This window comes from Anguilla rostrata, chromosome 4, assembly GCF_018555375.3.
Source record: "Anguilla rostrata isolate EN2019 chromosome 4, ASM1855537v3, whole genome shotgun sequence".
NCBI classification, from domain to species: Eukaryota; Metazoa; Chordata; class Actinopteri; order Anguilliformes; family Anguillidae; genus Anguilla; species Anguilla rostrata.
The window spans coordinates 15,140,890-15,155,464 of record NC_057936.1 but is presented as its reverse complement, the minus strand read 5'-3'; the positions used below and the strand labels follow the sequence as shown (position 1 = coordinate 15,155,464).

Sequence of the window (14,575 nt, the reverse complement as noted above, 5' to 3'; positions counted from 1 at the left end):
GTATGTACTGTAAAAATGGAGAATTACCATCACTACAGTTTAAGAATGTCAGTGCAATATATATTTTTATAGCAAAGGTGATATAGATGTGTGCAAGATGGCTCTGAAGCAAATAAAAAATAGTCAGGACACACCAATCTGCATTTAAATCCAGCCATAGACCAACAACAGATTGATAAAACTATGCATTTAAAATAAAAACGGTAACCTTCAGCTCAAAACTTATGGGACCTTTCCAGAAATTTTCTAATTTTCACTTCATTAATTCAGTTCCTGCTTATATTCCCCCCTGAAAAATACTCCACTTACAGGCAAATACACAGTAACATACAGTCACCAAATTGCTCTGATGAATCACACACTGGTTCAAGTGCTCTCCATCTATCACAGCAGCCACAAACCACTTAATTACCCACACTACAAATGCACATTACAGGACAATCATCTCATTGACAAGGGATGGGTAGGCTAGCATTACAAATACTCCTTTGTAAAGCCCGCATTCCCATCATCATCACTCATCAAAATACTCTGCGCACAGGGGAGCAAAAACGCATCGAGCGTAACCCGAACCGTTTACAGGGAGGGAGGAGGGGGTGTGGTGGAGTGCCGTGGGACGAGCGTCCATGATCGGTGCATGAGGCGTGAGAAAAGTGAGAGAAAGAAATACCAACGAGGATGGGGAGGGAGGGGTGCTTTTTTTTTTTTGTTGCTTCGTGTGAGAATGTCATAAAAGAAAATCAAAAGAAATTAAAGGATGACTTACAACTGAATTACAAGAGACTAGCTCCCTAATGCGCACCATCACCTCCTGATTGAACGTCCCGGGCCAGAACACCTGGGACACCAGGCCCTTGGCGCAGGCCTCCTGGGCCGTCAGCTTGCGGCCGCTCAGCAGCATCTCGTTGGCCTGGAGGAGTGGGGCACAAGGGGGGGGGGTGGGGGGGTGAGGCTGTCAGCATGGCACCAGGTCACTGTGGAGCACACTCATACATTACTGTTAATTACTCAGCCTAACTGGTCCTACCCAATCTGCAGCTGTTAAAAACAGGAGAGGAAGTTCATGTGTGTGAGGTTAACTGGCGGTGAAGAGTAATCAGCATGTATTTGAATGGGAATGTCCATATGGGCATGATGAAGACTACATAAAAAGAAGAGATTCCCAGGACCCTGCAGGCTTGTTTTAAACTCTGTATTACACGTAAGGGAAGGTAATGGGGCCTACCTGTACAAGGCGCTGAAGCAGTAACCAGTAATTATGTCAGTTAGTGTACTACTGCCACCTAGAGCTGACCATGAGCGGATTACCTAGAGCTTATCATGTCTGTGTATGATTATGCCTGTGTAGTGTAGTGTACTACTGCCACTCTGACCCATTTTGATGTTCCATTACATTTTCCAAAATCATTTTCATTCTGCCACATTCCGCCAAAGTAATTTCCAGCTTAGCCTTTTTAATGGTCAGTCAAACAAACAAACAAAAACAATTAAAATTTACATTTTAAAGTAATCTTACAGTAATTTCAAAATTAATGGTTGAGATGCTTAAATAAGGATGAAGGCTCCAACACGTATTCAAAGTCCCTTTATAAACTGACAATGAGTCAAACTGTCTGCTCATAGATCAGAATAACAATGACAGGCATACTCAACTACCTGATAATTACATATTTATAAACAAATATATAAATAGATGAACAGTGACTTTCCTAAGTACTGGCTCAGTCATGTTACTTTTTACTTATTTGCTCTGAACTCAAGCAGTTTAGACTTGCCATCAAAAGAAGAATAAGGGAAGCAAATACAGAATATTACATTTTATTTCTATACATCTAAAACAACAGCACCTTTTGTCTGTAATCTCCATTTTAGGTGATTGCGTTGGGACACATTTAATTTTATTTAGAGTCTGAAACCCAGTATATCATTGCATATCCCTTGTAAGCCATAACTGCATAAAGGCAGTGTAACTGGCATCGCCAGATTCTTTGACTGCAATGTACACAGGTTGTTGTAAATATGTATTGGCCAATCATTTTAAAACATAAACACTCGTTTTATTGTTTTTCATAAACAACACCGATATTTCTTACCTATTCTTAAATCTGTTTATCAACAGCCATGCAGTTTCTAAAACTTGAATGTGTCTTCATTCGTCACATCTGTAATCTTACCTCTGTGTTATTCTTTTTATCCATTTTTTTTAGCTATTCACTCAGAAAATAATTTGCATACATGCGAGGAAAGCCATCATTCTTACGAAATAAAGCTAATGGTCAGTCAGCAGACCATTGGCTTCACACAAACATGGCAACATGTTTCACTGTGTTTCAAATGCTCAGACACGTCTCATTTTTTGACACAGCACAGAGTTCTATTTTGGCTAAACCCAACCTTTAACCACAGTGGTCACATATTTCACTTCCTCTCACTTCCTGTTTCCTGTAATAACAGTACTGTGTGTGTGCGTGTGTAAACAAAGCAGCTTTTCACATAAGTGCCAAAGAATGCGGTGCAGAAGCAGCACTGATATATTAATGTCTATTACCATGTGCAGTATGTTGTCAATAGACTTACAAATCATTAATTATTAACAGAATAACAATAGCAGTAGTGATGAAGAAACCACTGTATTCTATTTATCAAAAAACAGTCATGAAGTGTATGTTATATATGCTATACCCTTGAAGGCAAGAGATCCCATTCAAATATACAAACATTAATCCAGCTCCCCTGGTCTGCTCTTCAATTTAATCTGCTACTACTGAATTAGGCCAATGCTACACCCTTGAGGTTCATGAGATAGAGGGTTGGCCTGACACTGGAAAAGTGCCACAGCGTTTTTTTTGTCAATTTTCATTGTAAAGGCATTGGCTTTCTCCTTCTGAGGTTGTAGTGTTAATGGTTTCCATACACTGATCCCAACATTACTTCTTTACCGCCTCTCCTACTGACAGCACTGACACTGACTGTCTGCTTGACTTCATGTAATACTATCCTGTGATACCACTGCTCTTTTCTTCTTCCTTCATTGACTCTGTTGCTGCACCAGTTCACTTCAGTCCCTTGTTCTCGCTTACTTGTTGCGTCAGCTACTCAGCTTGTCTTTGTCCTCATTATAAAATTCCTTTTTACACTCCCTCTCGCATGCTGAGATCATCATTTGCCCACATAATCTGTTCTCCTTTTTGTTTTTAGTGTCAAAATCTTAATCAGTCCTTTCCAGCCAGTAAAGAAATGCCCACACATTTTAGCATTCCAGTTTGTTACCATTCACTACCCCTTAAGAATATGTCCTTATTTCCTCTCGACTTTATCCAAAGGATGAAGCTTAAAAGTGGCATTATTTAAATTATTTTGAGATAATACAATGATTTAAACTGGAATAAGCACTGTAACCATTTAACTAGAACTACTTAAATAAAATGGTCATATGAATGTCAAATTATTTCACAAAAAATACTACATGTAACAAAATGGTTGTGCCTTTTTGATATCAGCAGTTGAAATTACAGCAAGGAACTCATAGCTGCATGCTGATTAGAATATGCTGGCGTAAAATAAAAAATGGGAATTATACATTTGAGACAGACTGAATGTACAAACTAGAACAGCAGCCAATATGTACCTCATACTGCCATTATAGTGAGGAAGCAAATAGGTTTACTCTTCACATCAACAATGTATAATTCAGCAGTTATTCTGAGCATGAAAGTGGATCAAATGAATTCCTGAGAATGGAATAAAAAAACTTCAGTTTCTGTGAGGCAGTCAGCTGTAGAGTGGATTCAGAAGCAGCTTCAAGGGCAGCTAGTTAGAGTTGCACAGGGACAGAGTGAAGGACAGAACAAAGCAGGAGGAGAGGGAGTGAGACAGGGAGGGAAGGAGCCGAGAAAGAAAAGTGGACAGATGGGAAAGGAAGACAGGGCGTGTGAGAAGACAAAGGAGAGCATGAATGGCACAAAATACCCATGTTGGTAAAAGGGTCAGAACAAATGGGGTGGGGAGAGGGGGCGAGAGAAGCGGCAGGGCAGGGTGGGGAGGGGCGGGCGCCGGGCGGTGGGACTTACAGAGGCCACGCCCATGACGCGTGGAAAGGTGAGGGAGGAGCAGGCGTCGGGCGTCTGGCCGAAGGTGGTGTAGGGCGTCTGGAACCAGGCCTTCTCGTTGGCCCAGACCACATCGCACAGCGGCAGGATGGAGGCCCCCAGGCCCACCGCTGGCCCGTTCACCGCCACGATGATGGGCTTCTTGAACTGGATGAAAGTGTTCACAAACGTCCTGTAGGCGAAAGAAGGGCTTCACATAACTACTAATATCACTGTTGTCGCCTCCTCCACCCCCAGAACCACCACCACTACCACTACCACCGACCAAGTACTGAAAGCAGTCAAAACATCACAAAAGTCATCACAATTAAGAATGAGAGAATGAATTTTCCTTCACTTTTTCAATAAGGCTAATTGCTTGTGGTTGACATTACAGTAAACCCTATTTCCTTGTTAAGTTCTCCTGTCTATCAAATCGCTTTCAACCTCACACCTAAGGTACGCAAAACCAACAAGAACAGATCAGAAGTAAAAAATGCCTTCAGTCATACGCCTGCATTTAGTGCTTAAGAACAAAGTCATTCTTGCGAACATAAAAAAAGAGAACCCGAGGCAACAAAATGATCTAGAGCCCAGATCTTAACCGGTTTCAAGCAACTCGGCAGAGGATCTGTGCACCTTTATCATCATAATATGGCTGCCAATCATGCAAATGAATATGACTATATTACAGGAGCAAAAACTGATCTGGTTGCTCTCATCTTTTCAATCACATCAAAGGTTTTAAATATGCAAATTCAGAAACCCATTCAAGAACTAAATGGTGATAAATTAGCTCTTGCATAGCACATACACTTTGTGTGGGACTTGAAAGAATGAAGTTAAAAGCTAGCTGTGGTGAGCGACTGGGGATAAGAAGCACTCCACACAGAAATGTGAATGAAATCTGTCAGCTCAGACTATAACACATATTCTTCTTCACACTATAACGTTTATTTCTGTCCTGTAATTAAGCTTCCCACCACAAATCATCACATTGTCCTGTTATTAAACTTTCCACCACACATCAAGCACATCTCGATACAATACTTTATCCAGACCAATACTTTATCCAGTCCACAAAGTATATTAGGAGGCTACAATTCTCTTATTCAATGGTAAGCAGTTGGTTTAATTTCCTGGAGTTGCAACCAGATTTGGAATATATTTTGATTCTATTTTTCAAAATTAAACCCTCACTCCCAATGCCCAATTCTATAATGTATATGGGCATGCTAGCATGGCTTAATGGTTGAAGGTATGACTGCCCTAATTCAATAAAGAAGGATTTGTACTCATTTGTACTCGTGACCAGCGCATAGCATCTTTTCAGGAAGGCGATGCAGAAAAAAAGGAGCGTCGACATCACACTGGTGTTTATCTAGCTCCAGCAGCAAATGTAGTGTAATGTAGCGCACGCCCACCGCCCACACACTGACAGAGATTCAGCCCTGACTTCCTCCCCTCCAATTGTCTCCCTCTTCTTAACAAGCCGGAGCCTCTGCAGCCTGATCAAACGGTGTCCTTTCAATGCATCGCACACACAGGAACTGGGACTTCCCTTTGGTTCTTTTTTCTCACTATCCACAGTCAGGAGGCAAGAGCTTTCTTGGCTGACTACAATCATTTACTTTTGAGTGTGTGTGTGTGTGTGTCTGTGTGTGTGTGTGTGCGCGCAATGCTTAACTTCTCATTAAATTTGAATTTTTGGCCCGAGATACTGGTTAGCACAAGGAATTAACAGTGAAATATTCAAGCTCTTTTCATGAAATCAATGTACTACCTCCATTTTCCTTACTTTGACATTTTATCAGGCACTGTGTCATTTCCTGTCATTCGAGTCTTTACAATATAAGTAGAGTTCAAAGCCCCTGAAGCTGTATCAGATGGAGTCAACCATCTTGGCTCTCCTCCTTCCTGGCATTTGCGAGTTTCCTAATGGAATAACCAGTTAGCTTCAGGCACAGGGGTCTAGATGCCTCTTTCAGTCTGTTTACCTAATGGAGTCCGCCATCTTGACGCTTTCTTTCTTCCTGTCATCGGTGAGCCGGCGGATGAAGTAGATGAAGTCCAGGCCGAAGCAGAAGACGCTGCCCACCGCACTCAGCAAAACCAGTTTACTGTCATCCGACGCCGCCGTGGTCAGAGCACTTTGCACCTCCTTCATCACCTGAATCACGTCACTCGTTATCACCGCTGTGCAATCGATCTCTCTCATTATGCGCATCATTAACCAAATATTATCTCAAATATATTTCAACTTCTTAAATTTCAACTGGATAATGAACATATAATACATAATTATAAGGTATACAATAACAAAATATAACTGAATAATGTATGATTACTCTTAAAATAGGACTTTTTGTAAGGTAAGTTTTTTCTAGATTGAATAAGCTGATCCATTCAGCAGATCATTCCAAAAAAAAGAGCCTAGCAGAGAAGCCAAAGCAAACGGGATGAAAGGACTCACGTCGGGGTTGAGGGAGTTGTTCTCGGAGGTCTTGGTGGAGAGCAGGATGTGCGTGAAGCCGTCCTGCTTCTTCACCACGATGTCGCGGTAGCGGTAGGCGCTCTCCGTCTGCCGCACGCTGAAGCGCAGCCGCTTGTCGAAGGTCGAGCGCTCCTCGAAGCGTCGCTTCCCGGTCACCCCGGAAACGCCGCTCACTGCGCTTTGCAGGTTAGCCGTCCCGTTGGCCGCCAGGGCTTCTATGAATGTGGGCGTGCCTGCAGGGGTCACCAAAGGTCATCACACACCTCAGCAAGTAACGTTGTAATACGTGGTTGTAATACACTGAGTATTTAAAATAAAAATGATCATTTATTATTAGTTTAGATCATTTTCATGATTGACATGTTGTACCTTATTTATAATAATAATTAAGCAATTAGTACAAAAGGAAACTACTAAAAATGACTAGAATAAATTAATATTAATTGAAAAACAGACCAACAGAAGAAACAGCTGAAAGTAAGAGACACAGTTTGCGTTGTCAGAACATGAGCTGCTTCACTGCAGTGTCTATTTTGCTCTCCCCACATGCACTCAAGGCAGGTTCTGAAAAGTGCTGTCAGTACTGTGTGTCCTAGCAACTAAGCGTTTCCCAAGAATCTCCAGTCCTGGCTAGTCTGGGGACTTTGCACTGGTGTGCAGGGGGTTCACGGTTTCGAAAAGAGCTTAGGTAAGTGTGGGACTGGGGCTTTGATGGCCCTGTGGTTGACCATAAATGAGATGGTGCCATCTACAATTATGCACTGCTGAAAATACCCCCCAACAATCACTTTACTGTTAGCGGCAGCTCAAAGACCCGCAACTGCTGGAGTCTAGACCGAAGCCACACTTTGATCCGCCCACATTAAGGGCAACCGTAGCAACCGTGTGGCTTTTTGCCATCTAAATGAAAGGGGATAAGTCTTTGGAGAGCAACTCTCAAGCAGCAGTCAGCATGGAAGTTATGGATCGTTTTTTATCAAAGGTTTCGTAGTGCTAAAAGTGTGAAGTTTTGTTGCGCTGCTGGTCTGCAATAATGCTGTCTAACCAGTCTTCTATCTTAGTAAGACCGGTAAGACGGCACAAAAAAAGATAATGGCAGTTTTTTAAAGGGGAGCAGACAGACAGAGGCAGACACAGGCAGAGAAGGGATCAAAGCTGCAAAGGTGCCATAGCGGGGGTTCGAACCCCAACCCATGCAGAGGGCTCATTTATGGCTTGAGAGTTGGCTCCCCTACGGACTGCTCCACACATCTCATCAAGATTGCATATTTTCGGTCTTTAGCAACAAATCAATAGGTTCAAGACTGCTGAGAGTGGTTTCTACAGCTACACCTTTACGCCCAAGTATGAATCCTGAAATAAACTGATGTTAAACCTAATTAAAAAAATTCTTTATTCAAAATGCAAAAGACCATTTCGCAATAACCATGCAGCATGGTCACAATAAAGGCATAAAGCTGGCAAAAACAGGCGAGCACTTTCACATTCACACCTCACACAGTATGGAGCTTTCCTCCCAGGAAGGGATAAAAGACGTGAGGTTGGAGGCCTGCTTTTTGGTGAATGAGAGATGGTGGAGAGAGCAATCGATTGGTTCAACAGGTCCCTTTGGATTTAAGTTCTCTCCCTCGTTCTTTAACACCAACCAGCCAAAACAGACTATTTGGAGCACTGGGGGTTCCTGTGAGCGAACTAAGCTCATCTCAGTGCAACATTCCAACATCAGCTTCTCACATGCTTATGTCCATGTTATTGTATGCCATAGTTTAGGTTATTGGTATAGCCGTACTGTGTTCTGAGCAACTGAAAGAGTCACGCTACACTGCTCAACATTTAGCTGTTGGGGCATTATGTCTTCTGGATCAGTGTGTACTGCCTGGAGCCACACACATCAGTACAGAAATACTGTCAGACCAGATGCAATAGAATAGAATATAATACTTCATTTTTCCCCAGCGGAAACTTCAGGACATATTAGTAATGATGTAAATACAAGATATTATGATCCTACCAGTCATAAATATGAATGGTTTTTTAAGTACTGCGAGGTTCCTACCGCTCTACTGAAGATAAAGGAAGTAAGCAGTGGCAGTACACGGACCTTGCTATTTAATGGCTAAACATTCACAGCTGCACTGCTACCTTATTAACTGTAGATGACAAGATCACAACTGCCATTTTTCTGTGTCAAGCTATACCAAGAAACCAAATCATTTAATTTCTGAGAGCCTTTTTTTCCAGGATAGGTTAATAGAGCTCTGATCAGGTGCATATCAAATTTTTGTTGACTGTGTTAAAAAGGTTTAAGGGACTTGGTATGCTGTCCCCCCTTGCATATAAGAAACAGAATACAACAGGTGTAGCAGTCAGACTTGAATTCAGTCATTTGAGTGCACGTGTTGCTTTATGTGACTTAAAGAATACTGATACTATTTTTGTGAAAAGTAACCAAGGAAATGGGTTGTATTAAATTAGCTTTTGTTTGTCAATTCTCTTTCGCATTCTGATAATGTTTTAGGGAAGTCTAAGATCATGTTCCAAAGAGACAGTCCTTACAGCACAAATAAAGTGGGTCTACATCTATTTGCAGTTGTATACCAAGTATTTTTAATCTGTATTCACAAATAACCTTAACAACACACGTATATTCATGAGCTATTACATCTCCATTCCACTAAATTACTTTTTTCCATCCAGTGCTACACAAAGATAATGGATAATATATTCCAGAAGATAGACAACCATTAGCTACCTTTTCATTTCCTCAAAATTTAAAAAGCTTAAATTCCAGCAGGCCTGATTCAGAGTAGAATTCATCTCCTATCTTCATGAGGCAGTCCACCTTCCACCTCACCAGATTCTAACATCTGACCCAGCTGAACAAAGTACACAACCAGAAGCAAACACTATAGACTATTTCTAAAAAAAAGTGTGTAATAATTTTGATTTGTCATATTCTCTAGGATTCCTATTTAGGTAATATTTGCATACACAGTCTGCTCTTCTGTCTGCCAGATAACCGGCTATAGCACCTTCCACTGGCTATTTTCAGCCATCTTAGAACTTTTCAGTATGCAGCAGCATGATGAGAGGCAATAATATTAAGAGGATACAAGGCAACAATGACTAATTACTGTCCGTTTTCTTCTATTCTATGTTCTGTACTAAAATGTAAATGTGAATTTTGGACCATTTCTTTTTGGAATCTATACCCACATCAAATAGCATCGTTAATTCTTTATATCAAGTATTTTTATGACAAACAAGAAGTAATATTTAGATAAAGAACATTAAAAATACTGAACAAAAAAACTTAATATTAATGTTCATTCATGGATATGAACAATATGTAAAACAGAAATGAACATCTCCTGATATTCCTTGCATCACAGAAGGGCACTTCATTTTTTATACATTTTTTTAAACATTAATTTAGCAGGCACATTATTGCTTAGTTCGCCCTAATGGCCAGCCAGGGCTGAAATTGATTTCTCCAGAGATGAGAAAAGACGTGATCTGGCCTAAAGTGGAATTTCACCTGAAAGTGAAACCTGAAGAATGGTGGTGTAACTTCTTTGATGTGATAAATGTGACAAATTAATAAAGAATGAAGCACATGCTAGACAAAGTACATAATTTCTGCTGCTAAATCAATGGGAGCTTCTCTCTCTGGCTCACTGCTGTGGTATAGAGATTTTGCCCTTCAATGGTGGGGAGTAAGTTGAGCAAAAATTCCTTAAGTGGCCTCTGCTGACCAAGTGACCTGCACTTTTAGCTGAGATTGAGTTTAAAATATTAGCATTTTGCACTCCCATTTGGAAATAGAGGTGAAGCTGGCATATGGTTATCAATTGTATTCTTGAGGTGCGAGCAACCCTAGCCAGCAATAGAGGCTTCCAGCACTGAAAGGCTACTGCATCAGCTTGCTTCTAATCAGCTACAAAAATCACATTTAAATTCATGGTCTATAATTAATTAAGAGTTGAACTGTTGCTTTGAATGTCTTTCTATTTAATGCGCCACAAGGAAATGGCCAAGCTATGAATACCATGTGCTGAACTGTGAATACAACTCATTATTTCCCCTTGAGTACATGTATATCGAAAGATGTAAATGAGGTAAGTACTTTTTACAGATACGCAATGGAAGAAAAATCTCAGAGGTGTACAGGCCAAAATGTGGGTGAGGCTCTGCTCGACGAAATACGCACTGACAGCAGAGATAAAATGAAATGAATTTAGTTAAGCGACAAATGCTATTATAACCAAATACAATGGCAATGTATGATATCACAGGAAGCACACGTCTGGCCAAAGACGCTTCTCTTGTTTTTGACTTCAAAGAGGTTGAAAGGAAACAGGCTTGCGGTCCGTCTCAGTAGTTCCTCACCAGTTACCAGAGGGCACAGAGTTCACTCTGCGCACCATGCTGAGGTTAAGATACTGTTTCAGCCAAAACATGGAGCGCACAGACGTAAACAATCCATCGACCATGCTTCCCAATCAAATACAGCTACACCCTGCTCCTCTGCAGTCCAGACCAGTCCAGAGGTAGTCTGATTTCCTAATGGGACTTCCTAACAGGTCATTGTGCATCACAGGTCTTTCAGAGACCTTGTCAGGAGAAAAAGAGACAATTAGCTCCCTATTCCTCACAGAAAAAAACATGCAGGACTGCTGCTTAATTATCTTCAAAGTGTGGATCGGCAAATTAGCCAATGACACAACTGTGCATTGTACAGCCAGCAAATATAGGTTGAGGGTGAAGTTCAATGCCCTCCATGCCATAAAGCAACATTGGAAAGGTTAAAAGAGCAAAGCACAAGTTGGGTTTAGCTTGACAGTAAAGAGACTAAACCTCTGCCAGCAAGACGGTTGCAGTCATCTCTACACATATAATAAGCTAATAATGCAAGAGAAATTGTATACACAGCATCTTCTTTTCCGGTGCTGGTAAAGCTAGAATATGTGTCTCTCAAAGAACAAAATTACAAATTCTAAAAGCTAAAATAGTTTTTTTGTAGCTACAACAAACTTGAAGTCAACTAATCCATTAAGGCAGGGCTGTCACAAAATAGTCGCAGGGGGCCGCAGTGTCTGCAGGTTTTTCTGGTTTACTTTCAATCAGCTGCCAATTAAGGCCTTATGAATGAGGCGTGTGGTTTCTTTAGTCAATCAATGACTTAAATGAACCGCTGGTGCCGAGAACCCCAAAAACCAGCAGACACTGTGGCTCTCCAGAACTGGAGTTTGACACCTGTTCATTAAGGCGATCACCCCACCTTTGCCATTGAGGGTGAGCACAGCAGCTGGGGTGATGGGAACCTGTATAGGTGGAAGGATGGTCTGCGTCCTTGGGCGGGTCCCCATGCGCGCCCTCTCATCCCCAGGCCCCAACAGGGCCCCCGGGGGCTTTTCCAGCAGGGCCACCTCGGGGGGTTCAGAGTCCGGCCCCTGCTCGGCTGTCTCCAGGCTGTGGGCTGCCTCGCTGGGAGACTCCTCCACCTCTGTTCGGCTTTTCATGGGGTTCTTGGGCACTAGGATTTTAATCCCGGACTTGGCCAGGTCCATGCTCCTCCTCCCACTGCCGATGGGATGGGCGGTGGCCGCCAGCCCCGTGACGATGACGCTGCTGTTGTTGGCGCGCCGGTACTTTTGGCTAGAGAGGAGCAGCTGAGGGTCAGCTTTAGTGTCCGTGTCCCTGGCACTGAGAGAGGGCTGTGGCCGCTTTGCTACGGTGGGCGCGCCAGTGGCAATGGCAGCGGGGCTGAGCACCTTCGGCAGGGCGTGTGACTGCGGTCTGCAGATCTGCTTGCGGGCATTGTTAGCGGCGCTGTGGCCGTAGCTGGGGGCGCTGCGCTGGGCCCGAAGGAAGGTGCCGTCTCGTTGGCGGTCACTGTTTATACGGTTGTACTCGTGGATGAACTCCACACAGTTGGCCAGGTGTGTCTCTGGCTCCCAGGTATCGTCCTCAAACCCGTAGCCCCTCCAGCGCACCAAGTACTCGACCTTCCCCTTCTTATTTTTCCTCTTATCCACAATTTTTTCCACCTAAGGGGAGAACACAGGAAGGTGAAGCCAGAAAATTAAAAATGGAGGAAAGCAGTCAAACAAGGACAAGGAAAAATAATTTTTATGAAACATGACACAGTGGAAGGAGCCATAATTACATTAGAAAAAGTAATCTAGCACAGGCCAGCTAAGTTGGAACAAACAGGATAATGAAATAAGAGATCCCATTACTTACACTGATAAAGACAACAAGTATGATGTATGTTTAGGATTATTTCATGTTGAACCAAATTTAAATCAAGGTTAGCTGCCAAATAGCCTACCCTTTTTAACAACCTATTTATAAAATGGTTTATTATTGGAGAAGCAGACTTGAAATGGCAGCCTGTCAAAGTTGAATTTCAAAAGCACCCACCATACCTAAACTAATTTAAAAAGTATGATTTAATATCATCACAGACACTACTTCTTTGCAAGTTTGACACTATGAAGCCAAAAAATCAAGACATCTTTCAAAACTGTGGTAAATGATAAAAACATTTTTATGTGCTCAGTTTAAATACTTAAAATAATTCGACTTACTCAGTCAAAACACATTAAATGCATCTTCTATTAATTTGAAAATATTTAGAAATACCAAACTCAACTTTCAGTTCAAACAAGAGCCATGGGAATATAAATATTAATGTTGGACAGCCATATTATTTACTGGCTGGCTGAAGGAAACAGTCCTGCTTATGGCACGGGCCCAGTGAGTCACAAACTATTGACTGACTGAATGACTGACAGACTGACTGACTGACTGACTGATGGACAGAACAGCTTACCACAAGAGGCTGCAGTGCAGCCATTAACAGAGCCTGTTCAGTACTTGCCTTCAAAAATAATCATGTAGCTAGACAGACCAAACAAGGGCCTGCCTATACACCACATTATCAACCATTAATAGTGTGAATAAAGATCTGGAGGGAATCATTAAGGGGAACATGGAGACAAACTCTGCAGGAGAAACAGATTGTAACAGACAACTATGAACTGCCCAACAAGCTGGAGCTAGCAGAAGAGTTGATGACCCACAGCCCTGTCAGCCCCACTATGGGAACACAGTCAACGGCCGTTTGCTCTCTCCTTTAGGCCCCCGTCTGTGGATACTTCTCTCTCAGTGCAGGAACACATGTTCTTGAAGGTATATGGATCGTGGCACTTTGTAGCAGCTGTTAGTCTAAGTGGTTGTTGATGAAATCCAGTTAAACACATGTCAGTGTGTGACTGTTTCTTCTCTTTGCTGGATTAAATTTCTGGCCTCTTGGGCATCCTCGCGCTATAATGCGATTCCTCCTGTGAATACCACAGACTCCAAGAGAGTTGCTTATTGGAAAAGTGGCACTCGCACGTAAAGGCGATGAGGATGCCTTGTAAATCAGGAATGACTCATTCTAACCTTGTTAAGATTTTATAAGCAGAGAGTCTGCTAGAAACCAAGAGGTACAGTTCACTTCTTACAATAAACTCAATTCAATCTACTTCAAGTAAATGGGTTTGGGGGAACAAACAAGTTCAATGTACTGTATCTTTGCGGTTCTTATGAATTCATTTGAATATTCTGAGATGAATTAAAAATATTAATTATAAACAGATCCAAATTTCAAATTATTCATGACAAATCAGTGGCAAAATCCAAAAGAAAACTACAAAGGATCAATTAATGTAGCTTCATTTTTTTCATTGTAAGGCTAGGCTTAATAGTTTGGTAGGAATCTGTAACAGCCTTCTGTTTCAGAGAGAGCTCTTTAGAGGCCAAAAATAACAGCAGAACATCCAGAGCTGTGGTTGCACGGAACTGCCCACAGGAAACAACACAGGCTTGGCACACAAATCGAGAACATCAATAACCAAACAGCTGTAGCGGTGAATTGAAAACTATGGTACATGCTGCAAGAAATATTACATAAACCAACTACATAACCAACTGCATAGCCAAA

The 14,575-nt window shown here is 41.9% G+C and overlaps 1 protein-coding gene across 1 annotated transcript in view; it reads right to left on the bottom strand.

Annotated features, from left to right (window-relative positions):
• The window catches only part of cdyl (chromodomain protein, Y-like), a 43,982-nt gene that overhangs the window by 3,416 nt on the left and 25,991 nt on the right, over window positions 1-14,575 (bottom strand). The window contains exons 2-6 of the mRNA XM_064330895.1: window positions 11,864-12,632; window positions 6,562-6,815; window positions 6,086-6,258; window positions 4,071-4,281; window positions 767-910 (exon numbers count right to left, since the gene is read on the bottom strand). Coding sequence (XP_064186965.1) covers window positions 767-910; window positions 4,071-4,281; window positions 6,086-6,258; window positions 6,562-6,815; window positions 11,864-12,632 — 1,551 coding nt within the window. The remainder of the gene's footprint in view (window positions 1-766; window positions 911-4,070; window positions 4,282-6,085; window positions 6,259-6,561; window positions 6,816-11,863; window positions 12,633-14,575) is intronic.